The 19,663-nt window shown below is 43.3% G+C and overlaps 1 protein-coding gene across 2 annotated transcripts; it reads left to right on the top strand.

Annotated features, from left to right (window-relative positions):
- Positions 1–2,789: 2,789 nt before the first annotated feature.
- Positions 2,790–11,583, top strand: LOC141053921 (uncharacterized). Of its 2 annotated transcripts, none has more exons than XM_073551091.1 (2): positions 2,790–2,959; positions 8,195–11,583. In XM_073551091.1, the coding sequence occupies exon 2, from the start codon at positions 8,201–8,203 to the stop codon at positions 10,862–10,864; it is 2,664 nt and encodes an 887-aa protein (XP_073407192.1). In that variant the 5' UTR covers positions 2,790–2,959; positions 8,195–8,200; the 3' UTR covers positions 10,865–11,583. The 2 variants fall into 2 exon arrangements, with proteins under 2 accessions (XP_073407192.1, XP_073407193.1); XM_073551092.1 differs by lacking the exon at positions 2,790–2,959 and adding an exon at positions 3,281–4,619.
- Positions 11,584–19,663: the final 8,080 nt, after the last annotated feature.

Genomic DNA, 19,663 nt, shown 5'->3' with positions numbered 1-19,663 from the left:
AGCAGGAACAGACTACACAGGGCTGCAGGAACAGACTACACAGGGCTGCAGGAACAGACTACACAGGGCTGCAGGAACAGACTACACAGGGCTGCAGGATCAAACTACACAGGGCAGCAGGAACAGACTACCCAGGGCTGCAGGAACAGACTACCCAGGGCTGCAGGAACAGACTACACAGGGCTGCAGGAACAGACTACACAGGGCGGCAGGAAAAGACTACACAGGGCTGCAGGATCAAACTACACAGGGCAGCAGGAACAGACTTCACAGGGCTGCAGGAACAGACTACACAGAGCTGCAGGATCAGACTACACAGAGCTGCAGGATCAAACTACACAGGGCAGCAGGAACAGACTACACAGGGCTGCAGGAACAGACTACACAGGGCTGCAGGAACAGACTACACAGGGCTGCAGGAACAGACTACACAGGGCTGCAGGATCAAACTACACAGGGCAGCAGGAACAGACTACCCAGGGCTGCAGGAACAGACTACTGTAAAATATCAGTATTTCTATAATAAAAATATATGGATTAGTTCTCTCATACAGGCTACACAGGGCTGCAGGATCAAACTAGACAGGGCTGCAGGAACAGACTACACAGGGCTGTAGGAACAGACTACACAGGGCTGCAGGAACAGGCTACACAGGGTTGCAGGAACAGGCTACACAGGGCTGCAGGATCAAACTAGACAGGGCTGCAGGAACAGACTACACAGGGCTGCAGGAACAGACTACACAGGGCTGCAGGAAGAGGCTACACAGTGCTGCAAGATCAGACTACACAAGGCTGCAGGAACAGACTACAAAGAGCTACAGGAACAGACTACACAGGGCTGCAGGAACAGGCTACACAGGGCTGCAGGAACAGGCTACACAGGGCTGCAAGATCAGAGTACACAGGGCTACAGGAACAGACTACACAGGGCTGCAGGAACAGACTACCAAGGCTGCAGGATCAGATTACACAGGGCTGCAGAATCAGGCGACATAGGGCTGCAGGATCAGACTACACGCGGCTGCAGGATCAGACTACACAGGGCAGCAGGAACAGACTTCACAGGGCTGCAGGAACAGACTACACGGGGCTGCAGGATCAAACTACACAGAGCTGCAGGATCAAACTACACAGGGCAGCAGGAACAGACTACACAGGGCTGCAGGAACAGACTACACAGGGCTGCAGGATCAGACTACACAGAGCTGCAGGATCAAACTACACAGGGCAGCAGGAACAGACTACACAGGGCTGCAGGAACAGACTACACAGGGCTGCAGGAACAGACTACACAGGGCTGCAGGAACAGACTACACAGGGCTGCAGGATCAAACTACACAGGGCAGCAGGAACAGACTACACAGGGCTGCAGGAACAGACTACCCAGGGCTGCAGGAACAGACTACACAGGGCTGCAGGAACAGACTACACAGGGCGGCAGGAAAAGACTACACAGGGCTGCAGGATCAAACTACACAGGGCAGCAGGAACAGACTTCACAGGGCTGCAGGAACAGACTACACAGAGCTGCAGGAACAGACTACACAGAGCTGCAGGATCAAACTACACAGGGCAGCAGGAACAGACTACACAGGGCTGCAGGAACAGACTACACAGGGCTGCAGGAACAGACTACACAGGGCTGCAGGAACAGACTACACAGGGCTGCAGGATCAAACTACACAGGGCAGCAGGAACAGACTACCCAGGGCTGCATGAACAGACTACCCAGGGCTGCAGGAACAGACTACACAGGGCTGCAGGAACAGACTACACAGGGCGGCAGGAAAAGACTACACAGGGCTGCAGGATCAAACTACACAGGGCAGCAGGAACAGACTTCACAGGGCTGCAGGAACAGACTACACAGAGCTGCAGGATCAGACTACACAGAGCTGCAGGATCAAACTACACAGGGCAGCAGGAACAGACTACACAGGGCTGCAGGAACAGACTACACAGGGCTGCAGGAACAGACTACACAGGGCTGCAGGATCAAACTACACAGGGCAGCAGGAACAGACTACCCAGGGCTGCAGGAACAGACTACTGTAAAATATCAGTATTTCTATAATAAAAATATATGGATTAATTCTCTCATACAGAATCTAGCTAACAGGCTTTGCTTACTTTAGAGAAGTGACTGAGTTATTCTGAGTTCCTTGGCTCACACAGCTGTCTCTCTTGTCAAATGTATAGGTCACTTGTCAAAGCTGTCAAAATGTGACTATTTAGAGATAATGAATGGTTCTAAAGATCTCAGACTTTAGGCTTAAATATCTCAGACTAAGGTAATGCATAAATAACTGTATGCATATTATTAAAATAACTACGGTTCACTTAATATGGAAGAACTTATGAACATAGTGGCAAGCCACCATATGTGGTTGTAGTTTATAGGTCAGAATAGTATATAAAGCCGGTCTAACTCTTGTTCAGGAGATCTCATATCCCTTGAGACTCTCGAACACCCGGACAGCTGCTCAAGACTATATGTAAGAACAATGCTCGTTTTCTCTTCAAATAATTACTGCATGTCATGAACTTACTTTTCTTCATTTTTGTAATCACTTTTTGAAATGAATAATTAAAAACAAGATTTATTTTATCCTCAATTCAACATTGCCTTTACTTTTGATTCTCAACCGTGCAAGAAGATATATATGTATATATTTTTCTACATTTTGGCGAGCCTTAGCCAGACTGATCTTTTGTGCTAATTTTGGCTGGCATTCCTTCCTCGATTGTACAAGGGGGGAGCACGAACTCTGCTAAAAAAACACCTGTTGTACAAGCTTCCTCAGGAATTCCACTATTTCACGGCACAAAGATCACACTGAACCTGAAGACGACGGGTGAGGATCGTAAAGAGCTGCATGCGTCTCATCCAGACGGAGATCTGAGGATTGCATAAGGACACAGAGGACCATCCATTGACGGGAAAGACTCTCAATAGGTGAGAAAAAATTATAATGGATTTTATACATGATTATGCTAAGAAAAGTAACATAGATTTCAAGTTTGTTCATAATCATACGGATGCCCAATTATGGTCTAGTTTGTATAATCAATGTGAGGCAGAAAATGTTAAAATTGACAAAAGGTTTTTCTCAGTAAGAAAATTACAAAGGAAACTTCAGAATGTTATGCAGCTAGTTCATGTGTATAATAGCCTAGTCTTTGAGAAAACTGAACCTAACACCTATAAAACATGCATTGTCACACAAGACATTAATCACACTGACACACCATGTGACACACAAGAGTCTGACGGGGATTACTTTGATTGTCCAAATTGTTTGATTTTGTCAGAACATATAGAACAATTGGAAGATCAAATAGATACCAGGACAGAGTTATTGTCTAAATTACGACAAGATATAAAGAGGGTTTCTGTTAACACAAGATCAACAGGTAAACAGGAGGACAGTGTTGCCTCTTCATTTGTACCAAATATGCAAAATCCAGATGCTTCAGTAGAGGAATTAGAGGCAGTAGAATTACAACGGAAAAAATTACATGACAGAGCAGCACGCATTAATCTGAAAATACACGATCAGCTAATGAAAATTGTAAAAGACATTCCAAATTACAATGATAAGATGGATGCCTTTTATAATGCGGACACTTTTGAATCAAACACAGACAAATACAATCTGAATGATGAGCAAAAGAATAAAATATTCAAAGTTTGGTTACCTTCACATATGGGAAAAAGATTACAGACCACACCCAGATTAAATGATGAGAATGAAATGGCACATAGTACAAAAGAAGACAGACTTAGACAATTAGTATTGTTTACAACCGGAGAAGACATGCCTACAGTTGATATTTTAGGGAGTTTACAAACAAATATTTCTGAAGACCCATTCTCTTTTTTGGTAAAGTTTGAACAGGCCTATAGGATGGTAATGGATCTCAGGCCTCACGAAGAGCCAGCATCCATGATCAAATTTTTTGTAAAGAAGTTCAAGTACTTAGATCCTGCCTCAGTGCAATTGGCTAACACTCAGCCATCATTGCAAGAAGCAACAGTTTTTATTGACAGAATAAGGAGATCCATGAAACAAAATCAGGTCAAGGCTAAAATAGCGGTAGTTCATGAGAAGGAAGACAGTCAACTGAGACCTAGAGCCACAGTATTCTCCAAGAGCAGGGATTACATTGAGCATAGAGGTAAAAATACTACACAAAGGAACAATATCCATTGTTATTTTTGTGGTATACCTGGACACTTGAAGTGGCAGTGCAGGAAATTTTTGAGAGCAGAATCAGAGATGGGTACACAAGGAACAGGTAAGCTTGGAAGGGAAAACGGACTCATGCCAAAATCATACACCACACCTTCCGCACCTGCATTACAATTATCTGCACCTGCTCATACTGCCAACAGACAAACACAGTCACCATATGCACCATTAATCAGACAGATCAGAGAAATGACAGTGAAGGAAACAGAGTCAAGGGATAGAATTCCAAGGTCTTTTAAAAAGGACACAGGTCTTCTCCCATCTCCTTCATCTTTCTGACAATCACAGACTATTCCTGTACCACATCCATTGGAATTTGTGACTCGAGTTACATTGGATGACTGTGGAAGACCATTTATCAAAGTAAGTTTAGCAGGACAGAATGCTGTATTCCTCATTGACACAGGAGCTCAGTTAAGTGTTACAAACCTTGATTTGAAGCTAAACCCAGATTCACCAGTTTGTACAATTGTCGGTTTCAGTGGAAAAGGTGGAACTAAAGCAACCTTAGTTCCCAATGTGATTTTGGAAATACCTAGTTCTTTCAAAACAGAAATTGACATCTGGTATTGTCGTGATTCTGAAAATATACTTGGCACAGATTTTATGCAGAAATTCGGATGGGTAGTTGACCTAGGAAATCAAGTGATCTGGAAAGATTCCAATGGTTGTAAACCGGTAGTCATTGATCCTAATGATTATAGCCATGTTGGAAGTATTTGCTTGAATGATGTGGTGTCATCAGACCATTTGTGGCCTGACACTAATGATGACAAGGTATTGACAGAAATTGTACAGCTTTTCCCTTCTCTTTGGGCTCAGTTCAGGAATCAGGTTGGAACAATGAAAGACGTTATCGTGAATGTGGAGGGGCGTGATCCCCCGCCACAGCGTCAGTATAAATTGCCTCCAGAATCAATTGACTCTATGTCAAAGATCATACAGGAATTGTTAGATCAAGGTGTTATCCGAAAGGCTAATTCTGTAAGTAACAATCCTTTGTGGTGTGTTTTGAAATCTGATGGTTCTTATCGAATGATATTGGATTTACGGATGTTCAATAAGCATACACCCAATGTCGCACCAATTGTGGCAGATACTCATGACATGATGGCAAGGTTAAATGCAAAGGCCAAATACTTTTCTGTACTGGACATTAGCAATGGTTTTTTCAGTATACCTCTTGAAAAGAGTTGTCAGTATAAGTTTGCATTTACTTTCTTGGACGAGCAATATCTGTTTTGCAGGTTACCTCAAGGAGCACATTTGTCACCTAGTGTTTTTCATCAGGCATTGGCAAAGGTATTATCCAGATTTTCGAGGCCTGATTGCATTCTGCAATATGTGGATGATATTTTATTGTCTACAGAGGATAAAGAGACACATGTTTCACTTCTGACAGAATTGTTTGAGTTGCTGCATGATGCAGGGTTGAAATTGAACACCAAAAAGGTCAAATTGATGCAGACTGAGGTCAGATTTTTAGGGGTGCTGTTGAGTCCAGGAAAAAGGCAGCCACTGCAGGAAAGAATTGAGGCAATTGCTTCCCTACCAATTCCGACATCACACAAGGCATTGAGACATTTTTTAGGTCTTATGAATTATTCAAGGGATTTCATTGAGAATTTTGCAGATAAGGCCAGATCTTTATATGATCTTTTGAAAGGTGAAAACAGTGATTACTTTGGTCCTTGGGGTGATGAACAGCAAACCTCATTTGAACAATTGAAAATGAATTTACAAAATGCACCTGCTTTGTCCACAGTAGATCCTTCGGCTCCATTTGCTTTGCAAGTGCACACATCAGGAACATCTGTTTCTGCTGTATTACTGCAATTACAGGGAGAAGAGTGGAGAATTTTGGGCTATTTTTCAAAACTTCTCTCACCTGTTGAAAAAGGTTTTGAGACCTGTGCAAGACACTTGGTAGGTGTGTACTTTGCAGTCAAAGCAACCGAACATATTGTCGGGTTCAACAAAATCATTTTGCAAACTCCTCACTCTACACTAAAACTTCTCTTTGAGAATAATATCCCAGGTGTGTCACATCAGAGATTTGCTCATTGGTTATTGTCATTGTCTCCCAAACAAATTGAGGTAGATTACAAGGCCAAATATGTTCTTCCTCAGCTGATGCAATATGAAGGACAAACTCATGATTGTTTACAGTCTTTTCAGGATCCAAGTCCATCACTTTTCAGACGGAAAGCAGAGGTAACAGACGAACCAATTTTTGTAGATGGTTCCAGATTCTATTCAGATGGGCACTATTATTCAGGATATGCCATTTTTTATCCCAACAGAGGACAGGTTGTGAAGCACAAATTACCGAGTCATTTTTCAGCTCAAAGAGCAGAGCTAGAAGCAGTAAAAATGGTACTACAGCTGAATGAAGCAGATGATCAGTGTCCCATTGTGATCTACAGTGATAGCTCTTATGTTGTAAGATCACTGACAGATTACTTGTCAGTTTGGGAAAAAAGAGGTTATGTAGATTCATCTAATAAGACTCTTGTTCACAGTGACACACTGAAGACAATTTTCAGGATAGCATCAAAAAACCCTAATGGTTTTGCTATTGTCAAGGTTCCGGCCCATAAAAAATCTGATGATGAATTATCTGTTGGAAATGCAACCGCAGATATGCTAGCCAAAGAGGCAGCCCTGACAGGAGAAGAGGTGTTTGAACCTGAACCTCTCGAGGTTTCAGCAGTTCAAAGAACAGACACGCATATCCCTTCTTTTGCGGAAGAACAAGAAAAAGACTCATCTCTTGTTGCTTCCCGGGTTGATCCAAAACCTCCCTTTGTTTGTGAAAACGGGGTTTTGTGTCATGACTTAAACGGGGAGTTGCGTCCTGTTGTCCCAAGACATCTACAGGTTGAGTTCACAAAATACAATCATGAAAGTTTGGGTCATTTGGGCCAACAAAAATTGTTAGGCATTCTCAGAGAGAAATTTTACTGGGAAAAGATGGAAGAGACAGTGCAAAGTGTTGTTCAATCATGTCTCATTTGTGCCCAAATTAATCCAAGACCAAAAGGACAGAAACCGCCACTACTCCGAATCGCACCTGCAGAGGGTCCATGGTCTACGTTACAAATCGACTACATTGGACCGTTACCATCAGGTAAAAATGGTCTCAGGTATGCATTGGTTGTAGTAGATGTTTTTTCTAAGTGGGTTGAAATTTTACCTGTCAGGAAAGATGATGCTTTGTCTACAGCTAGAGCATTAGTTAATCATGTCTTTTGTACTTGGGGGATCCCAAGAATGATCACCTCTGATCGAGGAAGTCACTTTACAGGAAAAATCATGCAAGCCGTTTGTGCTATTCTAGGGGTACGACAACAGTTTCATGTACCCTACCATCCACAGTCTGCTGGTATTGTGGAAAGGATGAATAGAACAATAAAATCCAGAATTGCCAAGATGTTATTGGACAAAGGCAATACTTGGGTTGATGCAGTACCTTTTGTACTGTTGAGTGTAAGAGGAACAACCTCTGCCACAACTCAGTTTACTCCTTTTGAACTGATGACAGGAAGAAAAATGCCATTGATTTTTCCTCATGAGCCATTTTTGTCTACACCACAAAAAGATGCTGTTGTAAGGTCCAAATGGTTGCAATTGTTGCAGGAAAATTTGAAAACAATTCTTCCACATGCTGCATCAAGAATGCAGAGAATGGAGCCACCATATGTATCCAAATTCAAGAAAGGGGCTCTAGTGATGATTAAAACTTTCAGGAAGAATGGACCTTGGGAAAGTAATTGGGAAGGTCCCTTTGAAATTATCGAAACCATGGGACAAGTGATGATTCTTGTGCAACGAGCATCTAAGGTGGTTAAAAATACCCGCAGACAACAAAAATTGTGGGTACATGTTGATCAATGCAAACTGTATATTGCAAAATAATGATACTGCATTTCTTTTAGGAAGAAATGGATTCCAATAAGAACTGGAATATGAAACTCCACGTCCTTGATGGAAGGGATTCAACACCAATCCTTCAGGAGAAAAAGACGTTGCCCAGGAAAAGCTACTATCTGATGGGAATCACATTTCTGCTGTTTTGTACTGTTTCAACTGTGATCTACGCTGAAGATATTTCACACCATGGAACAAATACTAGTGAAGTGAAGGAACTTTTCAAAGGAACTTTACATCCAAGGAAACCAAGAGGAACGAATCTACAAAGCTTAATAGATGAGGACATACCGGACGATTCAGTAGATATTACTGGAAACATTTGCATGGGTTTTGGTGCAAAATGCTGTATTGAGCTACACTTTATACATGACACTGACATAATATTACATGCAGCCACAGGACCTAAGACGAAGTTCACACAGTTACAAGGAGATTATATACACAATAATAAGACAGGCACATGGGAATGTAGTCCTACAGATGTGTTATTCTGGAATATAGAGATAAGAGGTGAAGAGAGAGCTGTGTGGTCAGGAGACATTACAAATGATATGATCGCAAAAGGGAAAGTTGAAACATCCAAAACAGATGCTTGGTTAAGGACACAACTATTTGGGAAAGTTTTAGATCCTGCATTTCTTTCTATTACAGAAGGAGACGAGGATTGGGTAAAAACATGGAATTTTCAGATAACCAGAGAACCAGTACAAGTACAGGTATCTGTAGTTTTTACAGTTTCAAATACTATAGCTCCAGAAGTAAGGGTTACACCACAAGCAGTATATAGTCAAGAAAATATGTCTCCTTTATTATTAAAATGCAACACGAGGTTAGAGCTACCTTCAGAATCTTTGTTAATATGGACCAAAGATAAATCATTTTTGGGAAGTTTTTCAAATGGTCCAACAAATGTTATACACAGAGGTCAATCCGGTAACGTGAGATGGTTAAATAAGGATTTTATTTTTTCTGTAGATAATCCATCTCCTAAGGATTCTGGACTTTACCAATGTTGCATTTTAACGAAATATAACTACAAACAATGTAGAGATGTAAAGGTAAATATATGGTCAGCAGTAGATAATGTATGCACACAGACAAGATTTCAACCATCTACTCCTTTTCAGATCAATCAGTTCCAAACTAAACCTCTGTTACGAGATGGAGTGTTTCTGACCATGGTATGGACCTTTAACATGTCTAACTGGAAAATCTCTTCTAGATATCCCCAGTGTCAACCACATCTCACTAACATGGAGATGGGAATAGAACAATGGTTTGGGAAAAGAACTTCAACACAGGTTAGAAGTAAGAGGGGAGTGTTTGAAGGTATTTTGGGGGGATTAGGAACAGTAGGAAGTTTAATTAACACTATGGACATTCATACACTTAAATCAGATCTGGAAAATATTGGGTATATTGGAGGAAAAGGGGTAGAGATTCAGAAAAGCTTGAATCAAGTCCTTGAAAAGATGGTTTTGAACACTGCTACTGTATTGGGATCTTCTGTATCACATCTTCAAGATGCTACTTTAGCTTTAATGGAAAGTGAACAGGAATCTCAAGTGGCCAAAACATGTCTAGAAATTCAGATTGAATATTCCACCAATCTGAAAATGATTGCACAAGCCTTACAAAGTGGAATTACCCCTTTAGGGCTAATAAGAAATTTGCCCATAGAATATAACTTTGCGTTAAACCATACAGATTTGTGGGTAAATAAGTGGTTAGGATGTGAACAGAACATTTGTGTAGGAACATCACTGATTCCAGTGTCAGGAAGAGAAGAAACCCTGGTTCCTATGGGTGTTCTGGGAATTCCTGTCAGCCCTACACAATTGTTATATTATCAATTACAGTACACAGATTTTGCATTTGATGGTACAAACATTGAACAATTAGACATTTCGTCATGCTTAAATTTTGTTTTCAAGGTAATGTGTCTACCTGGACAGGATAAAGTCATTTATCATTCATGTTTCCATAATCATACTTCTTGTCATGCCAGAGTTGAGAATGTCCACACGATACATGACTTGGTGACACCAGTAAGCGCTAACAAAACTTGTTTCCAAGTCATGTCAGGAAGAGAAGCAGTTTCTGCATTCTTCTCATCTTGTGTACATGTCGAAAATCTGACAATGGGTTTATATTGTATTGAGGGAAATGTTAAAACTCTCACAAAGAAGGAAGGAAGTATTAATATTACGTCAATAGGCTCAAGACGTCTGAAAATCCTTCCGATCCAGTTCAATTTGTCACAAGTTAATAAATTCCCTTGGGATTTGTGGACAAATGAAATAAAGAAAGACAAGGGTTTATTAAATCTGCTGACAAAACAATTAAAAGAAGCTGAAATTGTATTTAGACATGAACAAGGTAATCTAAATGATATTGAACATGAATGGACGAGTATGTCAGGCTCATCATGGTGGAGAAATTTAGGAAAATCTGTAACTAGTTGGTCACAGTCTTCAGCGAAAATGGCAGCAGGAAATGTATTGTCTAATCCGATTGTTATTCTATTTATCATAGTTTTGCTGTGTATAATATATCAAATAATTATTATGTGTAAAATTAGGAGAATTTATAAGAATATAAAGATAGAAATGAAAAAGGAAGATGATATTTTAAGAGAGATGTTAAAACGAAAAAAATATAACTCTCTGATCTAATTTTTGTTTTTACAATAGGTTTGAAAATTCAGATGACATTCAGGGCAGATGTTGATACAAGGTTTTCAGAATAAAGAATGAATGTGATACGAATGGTGAGAGAATGAGTTAGGATTGATTATGATATTTCTCAAATCATAATCAGGGGGGACTGTAAAATATCAGTATTTCTATAATAAAAAAATATATGGATTAATTCTCTCATACAGAATAGCTAACAGGCTTTGCTTACTTTAGAGAAGTGACTGACTTATTCTGAGTGCCTTGGCTCACACAGCTGTCTCTCTTGTCAAATGTATAGGTCAAAATAGTCAAAGCTGTCAAAATGTGACTATTTAGAGATAATGAATGGTTCTAAAGATCTCAGACTTTAGGCTTAAATATCTCAGACTAAGGTAATGCATAAATAACTGTATACATATAGTTAAAATAACTACGGTTCACTTAATATGGAAGAACTTATGAACATAGTGGCAAGCCACCATATGTGGTTGTAGTTTATAGGTCAGAATAGTATATAAAGCCGGTCTAACTCTTGTTCAGGAGATCTCATATCCCTTGAGACTCTCGAACACCCGGACAGCTGCTCAAGACTATATGTAAGAACAATGCTCGTTTTCTCTTCAAATAATTACTGCATGTCATGAACTTACTTTTCTTCATTTTTGTAATCACTTTTTGAAATGAATAATTAAAAACAAGATTTATTTTATCCTCAATTCAACATTGCCTTTACTTTTGATTCTCAACCGTGCAAGAAGATATATATATATATATTTTTCTACATTATTTCAGATAAAAATCTTTTTTTCGAACCTTGTCAATGTCTGGACGAGATTTCACATTCATTTGGCAACTCATGTGATTAATAAAAGTATGAGATTTCATGGAAAGCACAAAATTGTCTGGGTGACCCCAAACTTTTGAACGGTAGTGTATGTCCTCCATCCCGGTATATGTGCCTCATCCTGATATGTAACCCTCATCCTGATATATGTCCCCCATCCCGGTATATGTTCCTTATCTTGGTACATGTTCCCCATCCCGGTATATGTTCCTTATCTTGGTACATGTTCCCCATCATGGTATATGTTCCTTATCTTGGTACATGTTCCCCATCCCGGTATATGTTCCTTATCTTGGTACATGTTCCCCATCCCGGTATATGTTCCTTATCTTGGTACATGTCCCCATCCCGGTATATGTTCCTTATCTTGGTACATGTTCCCCATCCCGGTATATGTTCCTTATCTTGGTACATGTTCCCCATCCCGGTATATGTTCCTTATCTTGGTACATGTTCCCCATCCCGGTATATGTTCCTTATCTTGGTATATGTTCCCCATCCCGGTATATGTTCCTTATCTTGGTATTTGTTCCCCATCCCGGTATATGTTCCTTATCTTGGTACATGTCCCCCATCCCGGTATATGTTCCTTATCTTGGTACATGTTCCCCATCCCGGTATATGTTCCTTATCTTGGTACATGTTCCCCATCCCGGTATATGTTCCTTATCTTGGTACATGTTCCCCATCCCGGTATATGTTCCTTATCTTGGTACATGTTCCCCATCCCGGTATATGTTCCTTATCTTGGTATATGTTCCCCATCCCGGTACATGTTCCTTATCTTGGTACATGTTCCCCATCCCGGTATATGTACCTTATCTTGGTATATGTTCCCCCTCCCGGTATATGTTCCTTATCTTGGTACATGTTCCCCATCCCGGTATATGTTCCTTATCTTGGTACATGTTCCCCATCCCGGTATATGTTCCTTATCTTGGTATATGTCCCCCATCCCGGTACATGTTCCTTATCTTGGTACATGTTCCCCATCCCGGTATATGTACCTTATCTTGGTATATGTTCCCCCTCCCGGTATATGTTCCTTATCTTGGTACATGTTCCCCATCCCGGTACATGTTCCTTATCTTGGTACATGTTCCCCAATCCGGTATATGTTCCCCATCCCGGTACATGTTCCCCATCCCGGTATATGTTCCTTATCTTGGTACATGTTCCCCATCCCGGTATATGTTCCTTATCTTGGTACATGTTCCCCATCCCGGTATATGTTCCTTATCTTGGTATATGTTCCCCCTCCCGGTATATGTTCCTTATCTTGGTACATGTTCCCCATCCCGGTACATGTTCCTTATCTTGGTACATGTTCCCCAACCCGGTATATGTTCCCCATCCCGGTACATGTTCCCCATCCCGGTATATGTTCCTTATCTTGGTACATGTTCCCCATCCCGGTATATGTTCCTTATCTTGGTATATGTTCCCCCTCCCGGTATATGTTCCTTATCTTGGTACATGTTCCCCATCCCGGTACATGTTCCTTATCTTGGTACATGTTCCCCAACCCGGTATATGTTCCCCATCCCGGTACATGTTCCCCATCCCGGTATATGTTCCTTATCTTGGTACATGTTCCCCATCCCGGTATATGTTGCTTATCTTGGTATATGTTCCCCATCCCGGTATATGTTCCTTATCTTGGTACATATTCCCCATCCCGGTATATGTTCCTTATCTTGGTATATGTCCCCCATCCCGGTATATGTTCCTTATCTTGGTATATGTTCCCCCTCCCGGTATATGTTCCTTATCTTGGTACATGTTCCCCATCCCGGTATATGTTCCTTATCTTGGTATATGTCCCCCATCCCGGTATATGTTCCTTATCTTGGTATATGTCCCCCATCCCGGTATATGTTCCTTATCTTGGTATATGTCCCCCATCCCGGTATATGTTCCTTATCTTGGTACATGTTCCCCATCCCGGTATATGTTCCTTATCTTGGTACATGTTCCCCATCCCGGTATATGTTCCTTATCTTGGTATATGTCCCCCATCCCGGTATATGTTCCTTATCTTGGTATATGTTCCCCATCCCGGTATATGTTCCTTATCTTGGTACATGTTCCCCATCCCGGTATATGTTCCTTATCTTGGTATATGTCCCCCATCCCGGTATATGTTCCTCATCTTGGTACATGTTCCCCATCCCGGTATATGTTCCTTATCTTGGTACATGTTCCCCATCCCGGTATATGTTCCTTATCTTGGTACATGTTCCCCATCCCGGTATATGTTCCTTATCTTGGTACATGTTCCCCATCCCGGTATATGTTCCTTATCTTGGTACATGTTCCCCATCCCGGTATATGTTCCTTATCTTGGTACATGTTCCCCATCCCGGTACATGTTCCTGATGCTGGTATATATCCTCCAAACCTGATATATGCCCCCATCCTGGTGTAGAGTGGTATGAAAAAATGTTTGTCCCCTTCCTGATTTCCTATTCTTTTGCATGTTTCTCACACTTTTTAGATCGAACAAATATAAATATTAGCCAAAAATAAGACAAATAATCACAGAATGCAGTTTTTAAATGAAGGGCTTTATTATTAAATATTAACATTTGCTCGGTGATCTGAAGCATTTAAGTGTCACAAACTTGCAAAAGAATCGGAAATCAGGAAGGGGGTGAACACTTTTTCACACAACTGCATAAACCACATCAGACACAGAGCGGGCTCTTCTCTTCATTCATTACAGGGTCTACATGCCACAGCTGACATGTGCTTCTAAAGGCTTGACACCTGCTATTCCTGCAACATCTGGAGCCATGATATAGACATGGACAGACAAAAATATCCATTCAGAATCCAGGAAAAGATGGGTGAATTTCAACTAATCTAATGAGCTAATTATCGACAAATGAACAATTTCTTTCTATTTCACGTATTTTCTATTTGACTGCAATGATGCTTTTTGGTGGACAATCCAATAAAGCACTACATTTTTTCTAAGAATTATCGTGACATTTTCTTTGGAGAATTTCATCTTGTAAGAAGTCGCAAATCAATTAATAAACAAAATATATATATCTAGCAGTCACATCTCGGCGTGCCACATGAAAGCGTGGATCCCGGCGGGGTGTCAGTGTGGGGAGGTTGAGCTGGGTACGGTTCTGTCTGTAATAGGAGACAGAGTGATTGACAGCAGGTGTCATGTGGCAGTCCGCCATCAGAGGTCACTGGAGAGCACCGACGGCAATGGTTATGTAACTGTCATATGAGGGTTACATAACTGCCAGAGGTCAAGGTGACTCTGATTGGGCGAAGGTGACTGTCAGGTGACAGAGGGCGGGGCTACCTGGACTGACTGGATAAATACTGAGGTGAGCTTCTAGAAGCTTCAGTCAGCCAGGGGAGCTCACAAAGAAGCAGGGTCTGTCACACAGAGGAGACCCCTCAGAGACTTTCTGACGGCAGAAAACGGTAACGGGGGGTGACCCTACAGCACATTGGTCACAGGCAGAGACGGCCTGTGAGGGTCTGGTGTACGGTGGACTTTGTAGGGTGAAACGCCGTGGTGGATTGGCCTAGGGCAGCCACGGTGGATAGAGCCACGAAGTACGCCTGATGGAGAAAGTGAACAAGTAAAGGTGCCCGGGCCTGTCTGCAGTGGTAAAACAGTGTAAACCATCTGTCATATATGGTGCTGGTCGTCGTAAGGGCGGCCAATAAAAGCAAACCCTGTTGAATACATTTCCTGCCTCTGTCTCTTGCCTGTGGATGTCAAGAAGCGGGTCACCCCCCATTCCTGTGAGTACAGCACACCTCCGCCGCCTACCAGCCACATCTCCTAAATACCCACAGCACGCTATCCTCCGCCCCAGCCTGCCACCAGTCTCTGCATTTGCGCTGCTGTTGTGTGGGCCTTGCGCCCATGTAGGTCGCCTTTAGCACATGGTGTTGGCTGGCCAGGACCACAAGTTCCACAGATTACCATAATACAGGAGACATCTGTTCAAACATGGGGAATTAACTGAACTTGATATGTACAAGGGATAGCGGGTGCACAGCCTTAAGCAGGGTTCTTTCACACTGTATCCTTCCTCTGTTGGCTACTTCAGGGCTCTGCAGCTTATCGTTTCGCCTGTATGTCACCATAACCCAGCTTCTAGGCCGCAGTCCTGATGAGCGAGTTTCTTGCTACTCACCCATCTGTTCTACGTCCTACCACTATAGACGTTCTGGATCTACCACTCGGAACCCCCGCTGGTCCCACGCTCTCAGTCCTCCTTAGGTCCATCACATTTGGCACTAGCAAGCTCTCAGGTTTCTAGTAACTCGGCGTCTCATCTGATATCGCCTTCAGGAAGGTCTCTCAGTAGCTCTCTTTATGATCTCACTATTCCTCACTCCAGTCTCTTCTCTTCCAGCTGTGGATCACTCCTTGGCAGCAATGCACACTTCTAACAACCCCAAATCTATCTAACTCTATTCAAGAAGCACAGTCCTGGTGTAAGGAGGTGGCAGACACGCTCCCCTGCCTTCCCTCTCTCCTTCCCTGTATGTGGTCATTTATGCGTGTTGTACTGTAATGTTTGCTATGTATATTAATGCATGTGCTGTGTTTGCCATGTTTTAATGTGTTACCAGTGTACCATGTAATATATAGATGTGTTTGGAGTAGGGAAAGATAGGGTTAATTTAGGGGACTGAGCCAGCAGCCTCCAAGCTGACAGGAAGTCCCTGTCTCCAGAGCAGAGGCAGGGCAGGCGTGCCTGTGGCAGGATATGCTCTACTGCTGGGAGCTTGCCTTACCCCTGAAGTGGACAGAGCAGCCAGGGGACCATTGGGCAGCATTCACAAGGACTGTATACGTGTCCTCTGAGAGACTTTCAGCTTCTGGGATCTCCCTGGGAGTTATGGACTTTGCTGCTGCAGCCATTGCTGTGAATTGGAACAAATCAGAAACCATTATCGTTTTGTTTACTACACCTTCATTAAAACCAAGTTGCCACTGTTGGGCCCTAAAGAGTGTGATGTGTGGTGCATCCATTTTGGCATGGAGTGGAGCCATCCATCTGAGGTAACCCACTGTGACCTGGGTGTGGGACTAGGACTGCCTTTTCATGTGCAAGGGGCCGGAGAGTGGACTGACTATGCCTTAGTGGACTCGCCCGCGACTACCACCATGTACCACCATTTTACATTTGGCGTAGTCGGCAGGATCGATTCAGCAGCCCTGAAACCCCAAGACTGACAAACAGAGAAGGATACGGGTCTGTGACCAGGGTGGGAGTAGCTGAGATGGCGTTCCCTGCAACTTTCCCAATTGGAACCAGACGAGAAGCTGAAAGTGATTTTGAGATGCTGATGGAGAAGACTCTCGAGCTTTGTGAATTGTTGTCCATCGTGAAAGAGTTGACAATGATTTTGAAATGTTGACCGCCGTGAGAGAGTCAAAGATGGCAGCTGACACTGACTGTAAAATGGTGCCGAACACTGGCAAGATGACAGAGGTCAGTGGCGTGGAAATGACGGAGGGTGCCGCCTTTCGTTGGCGTCATGCCAGAGATTTGGCGCCAGGAGAGAGAAGGCGGCACCCCATTGTGATGGATGCCCACCCAAAATGGGTGTGGGTGAAGAGAGAGTTCCCTTCCTCGCAGCAGAGTCTGGAAAAATGGGTGGAGCAGCAGGAAGTGACTCCACCCACGAACGGGAATAGTCTGGCAAAGAGAGACTACCTGTTAATGGAAGAAATGCCATTGCTGGACGTGATGGAGAGGCGCAGCACATCTTTCCATGGTGGCATTGGCCATCAGGACTGGAGGCGATCCGTGGCCTGGGCAGAGATCGGCCTGAGCTTTGAAGCCTGGTGGAGGAGTTTGAGGAATGGCATCCTTTCCGGCAGTCAGACAAGCGGCCAGTAGAGAATGAGGAACCCGGGGAACTGGAGAAGCGGAAGGAGCCCGGAGGACATTAGAAGCTGCAGGGTATTTGCTGCGGTCACCATCCCTGTATTCCATGGCCACGCAGGAGGACTGTCACCATGTAAGGGGGTGAACAGGAATAGTGCCAGCAGACAGAAATACGCTCTGGAGCCGGAACGATCAGGGCTGTCACCACTGTTGCAGGGGGGTGACTTGCCTGACGTGCCTGACTTGCCTGGGCGGGAAGAGCGCGAGCACCTGACCGAAGGGGGCATGGGGGACTTAAAAGGAGAGGAGCGCGGGAAGGGGAGAGACTTGGCGGGAAGGCGACTGCAGAGCAGGACGAAGGTTGACTCCCTCTCCTCATCTACTGCCACTGAAGCCAATCCTTTTCAGACTGTTCCCTACTTGAGTACTGTATCCAGTTCCTCCCCACGTACGAGACCCTTAACAGGTAGTGCAGCAGATTTAACGACCTTTCCTAAAGGCTGTGACTCTGTACGAGGCCTTGTCATACCTGCAGCCTGTACGACATCATGCTCCCGGCGTGTCGCGTCACGCTTCAATGACCCACAGCAGGAACTTTATCCGAAGTTTAATGGACCCAAGTTAAACGGACACAAGACCAACGCAGCGGGATACTTTGGCACGGTCAGGAGACAGTGCATCTCGTTTTTACACCACAAAGGCAAAGACTTTGTTCATGGACTACAACGCTGTTGGGAACTGTACCAACCGTTCTCCAATAAGATCTTCAATCGATAAGTCCTTATCTTCACTTTTACTTTTATTGTGTTTATTTTATATTTCACTGCCTGTCTCAACACCTCCCTGCGCGGAAGATTTCCTTGAACTCATATTCAATAATTGCCTTAGTAAACCTTGTTAACCCCTTCTCTGCCTCCTGCTGTTCACTGCATCCGACGAACCTCTTACAAACAGATGCAGTGGCAGTGAGTAGGAAGTTTCTGTCCGAACGACCTACCGGCCTGACCACTGTTTCTTCACCCTCTGTGGCTCTGTCATCCTCTCTGGTCGCGCCCCGTCTCCACCGTCATCCCCGTTGTTGGTGGCACCTGTTTCCTCCCGGCCTGCACTTGTTCTGGCCGGTGCCAGTGCTGCGTATGTGGAGGAGCCCCGGAGGTCCGTTGCAGAAGAGGTTCAATGGATCCAGAGTGTGATCCGGGAAAAGAAGCGACAGGAATGCTGCATTGTCAGAGACTTGAAGCGCCCCGGCGGGGGAGTTGTAGCTGGCTAAATGACCAGCGGAGTGGTCTGGCACCTCGACTTGGCCAAAGGATATGGATTCATTCAGGAGGCCCAGACTGGAGAAAGGGTCTATGTGAATAGGCCTATGTCTAGGTAATATGATGACGATTATGATAATCCTAAAAATTGAATAGGATTATCATTATCATCATATTACCTGTTTATGGACTTTTGTATTTTGGTGCTTTCATGTCCGGGGAGCTGACCACATTATGGGGTATGTATCACATGATCTGTTTTTAAATGTTTTTAATCTTTGGGTGTTGCGTTGACTCTAATAAACTTTGCACTTTTGAATATTTAATTGGTGGTCCCAGATATGTAGCATGTTTCTTGGCTCTTCTTTTCACCCCCTGCTACATTGTTACACTGTCTCTCTCACTAAGTCCTCCCCTTGCGGGCAAATCCCAACACTTATAGTGGGGAAAAAAGTATTTAGTCGCCACCAATTGTGCAAGTTCTCCCACTTATAAAGATGAGAGCGGCCTGTAATTGACCTCATAGGTCGACCACAACTGTGAGAGTCACAATGAGGAAACAAATCCAGAAAATCACCTTGTCTGATTTGGGAAAATTTATTTTGCAAATTATGGTGGAAAATAAGTATTTGGTCATTAAAAAAAGTTCATCTCTGTATTTTGTTATATATCCTTTGTTGGCAATGACAGAGGTCAGACGTTTTCTGTAAGTCTTCACACGGTTGGCGCACACTGTTGATGGTATGTTGGCCCATTCCTTCATGTAGACCTCCTCTAGAGCAGCGATGTTTTAGGCCTGTCGCTGGACAGC

Source organism: Dendrobates tinctorius, unplaced genomic scaffold (genome assembly GCF_039654945.1).
Source record: "Dendrobates tinctorius isolate UK_male_01 unplaced genomic scaffold, ASM3965494v1 ptg000173l, whole genome shotgun sequence".
NCBI lineage: Eukaryota > Metazoa > Chordata > Amphibia > Anura > Dendrobatidae > Dendrobates > Dendrobates tinctorius.
This window is presented reverse-complemented; position numbering and strand designations above follow the sequence as displayed.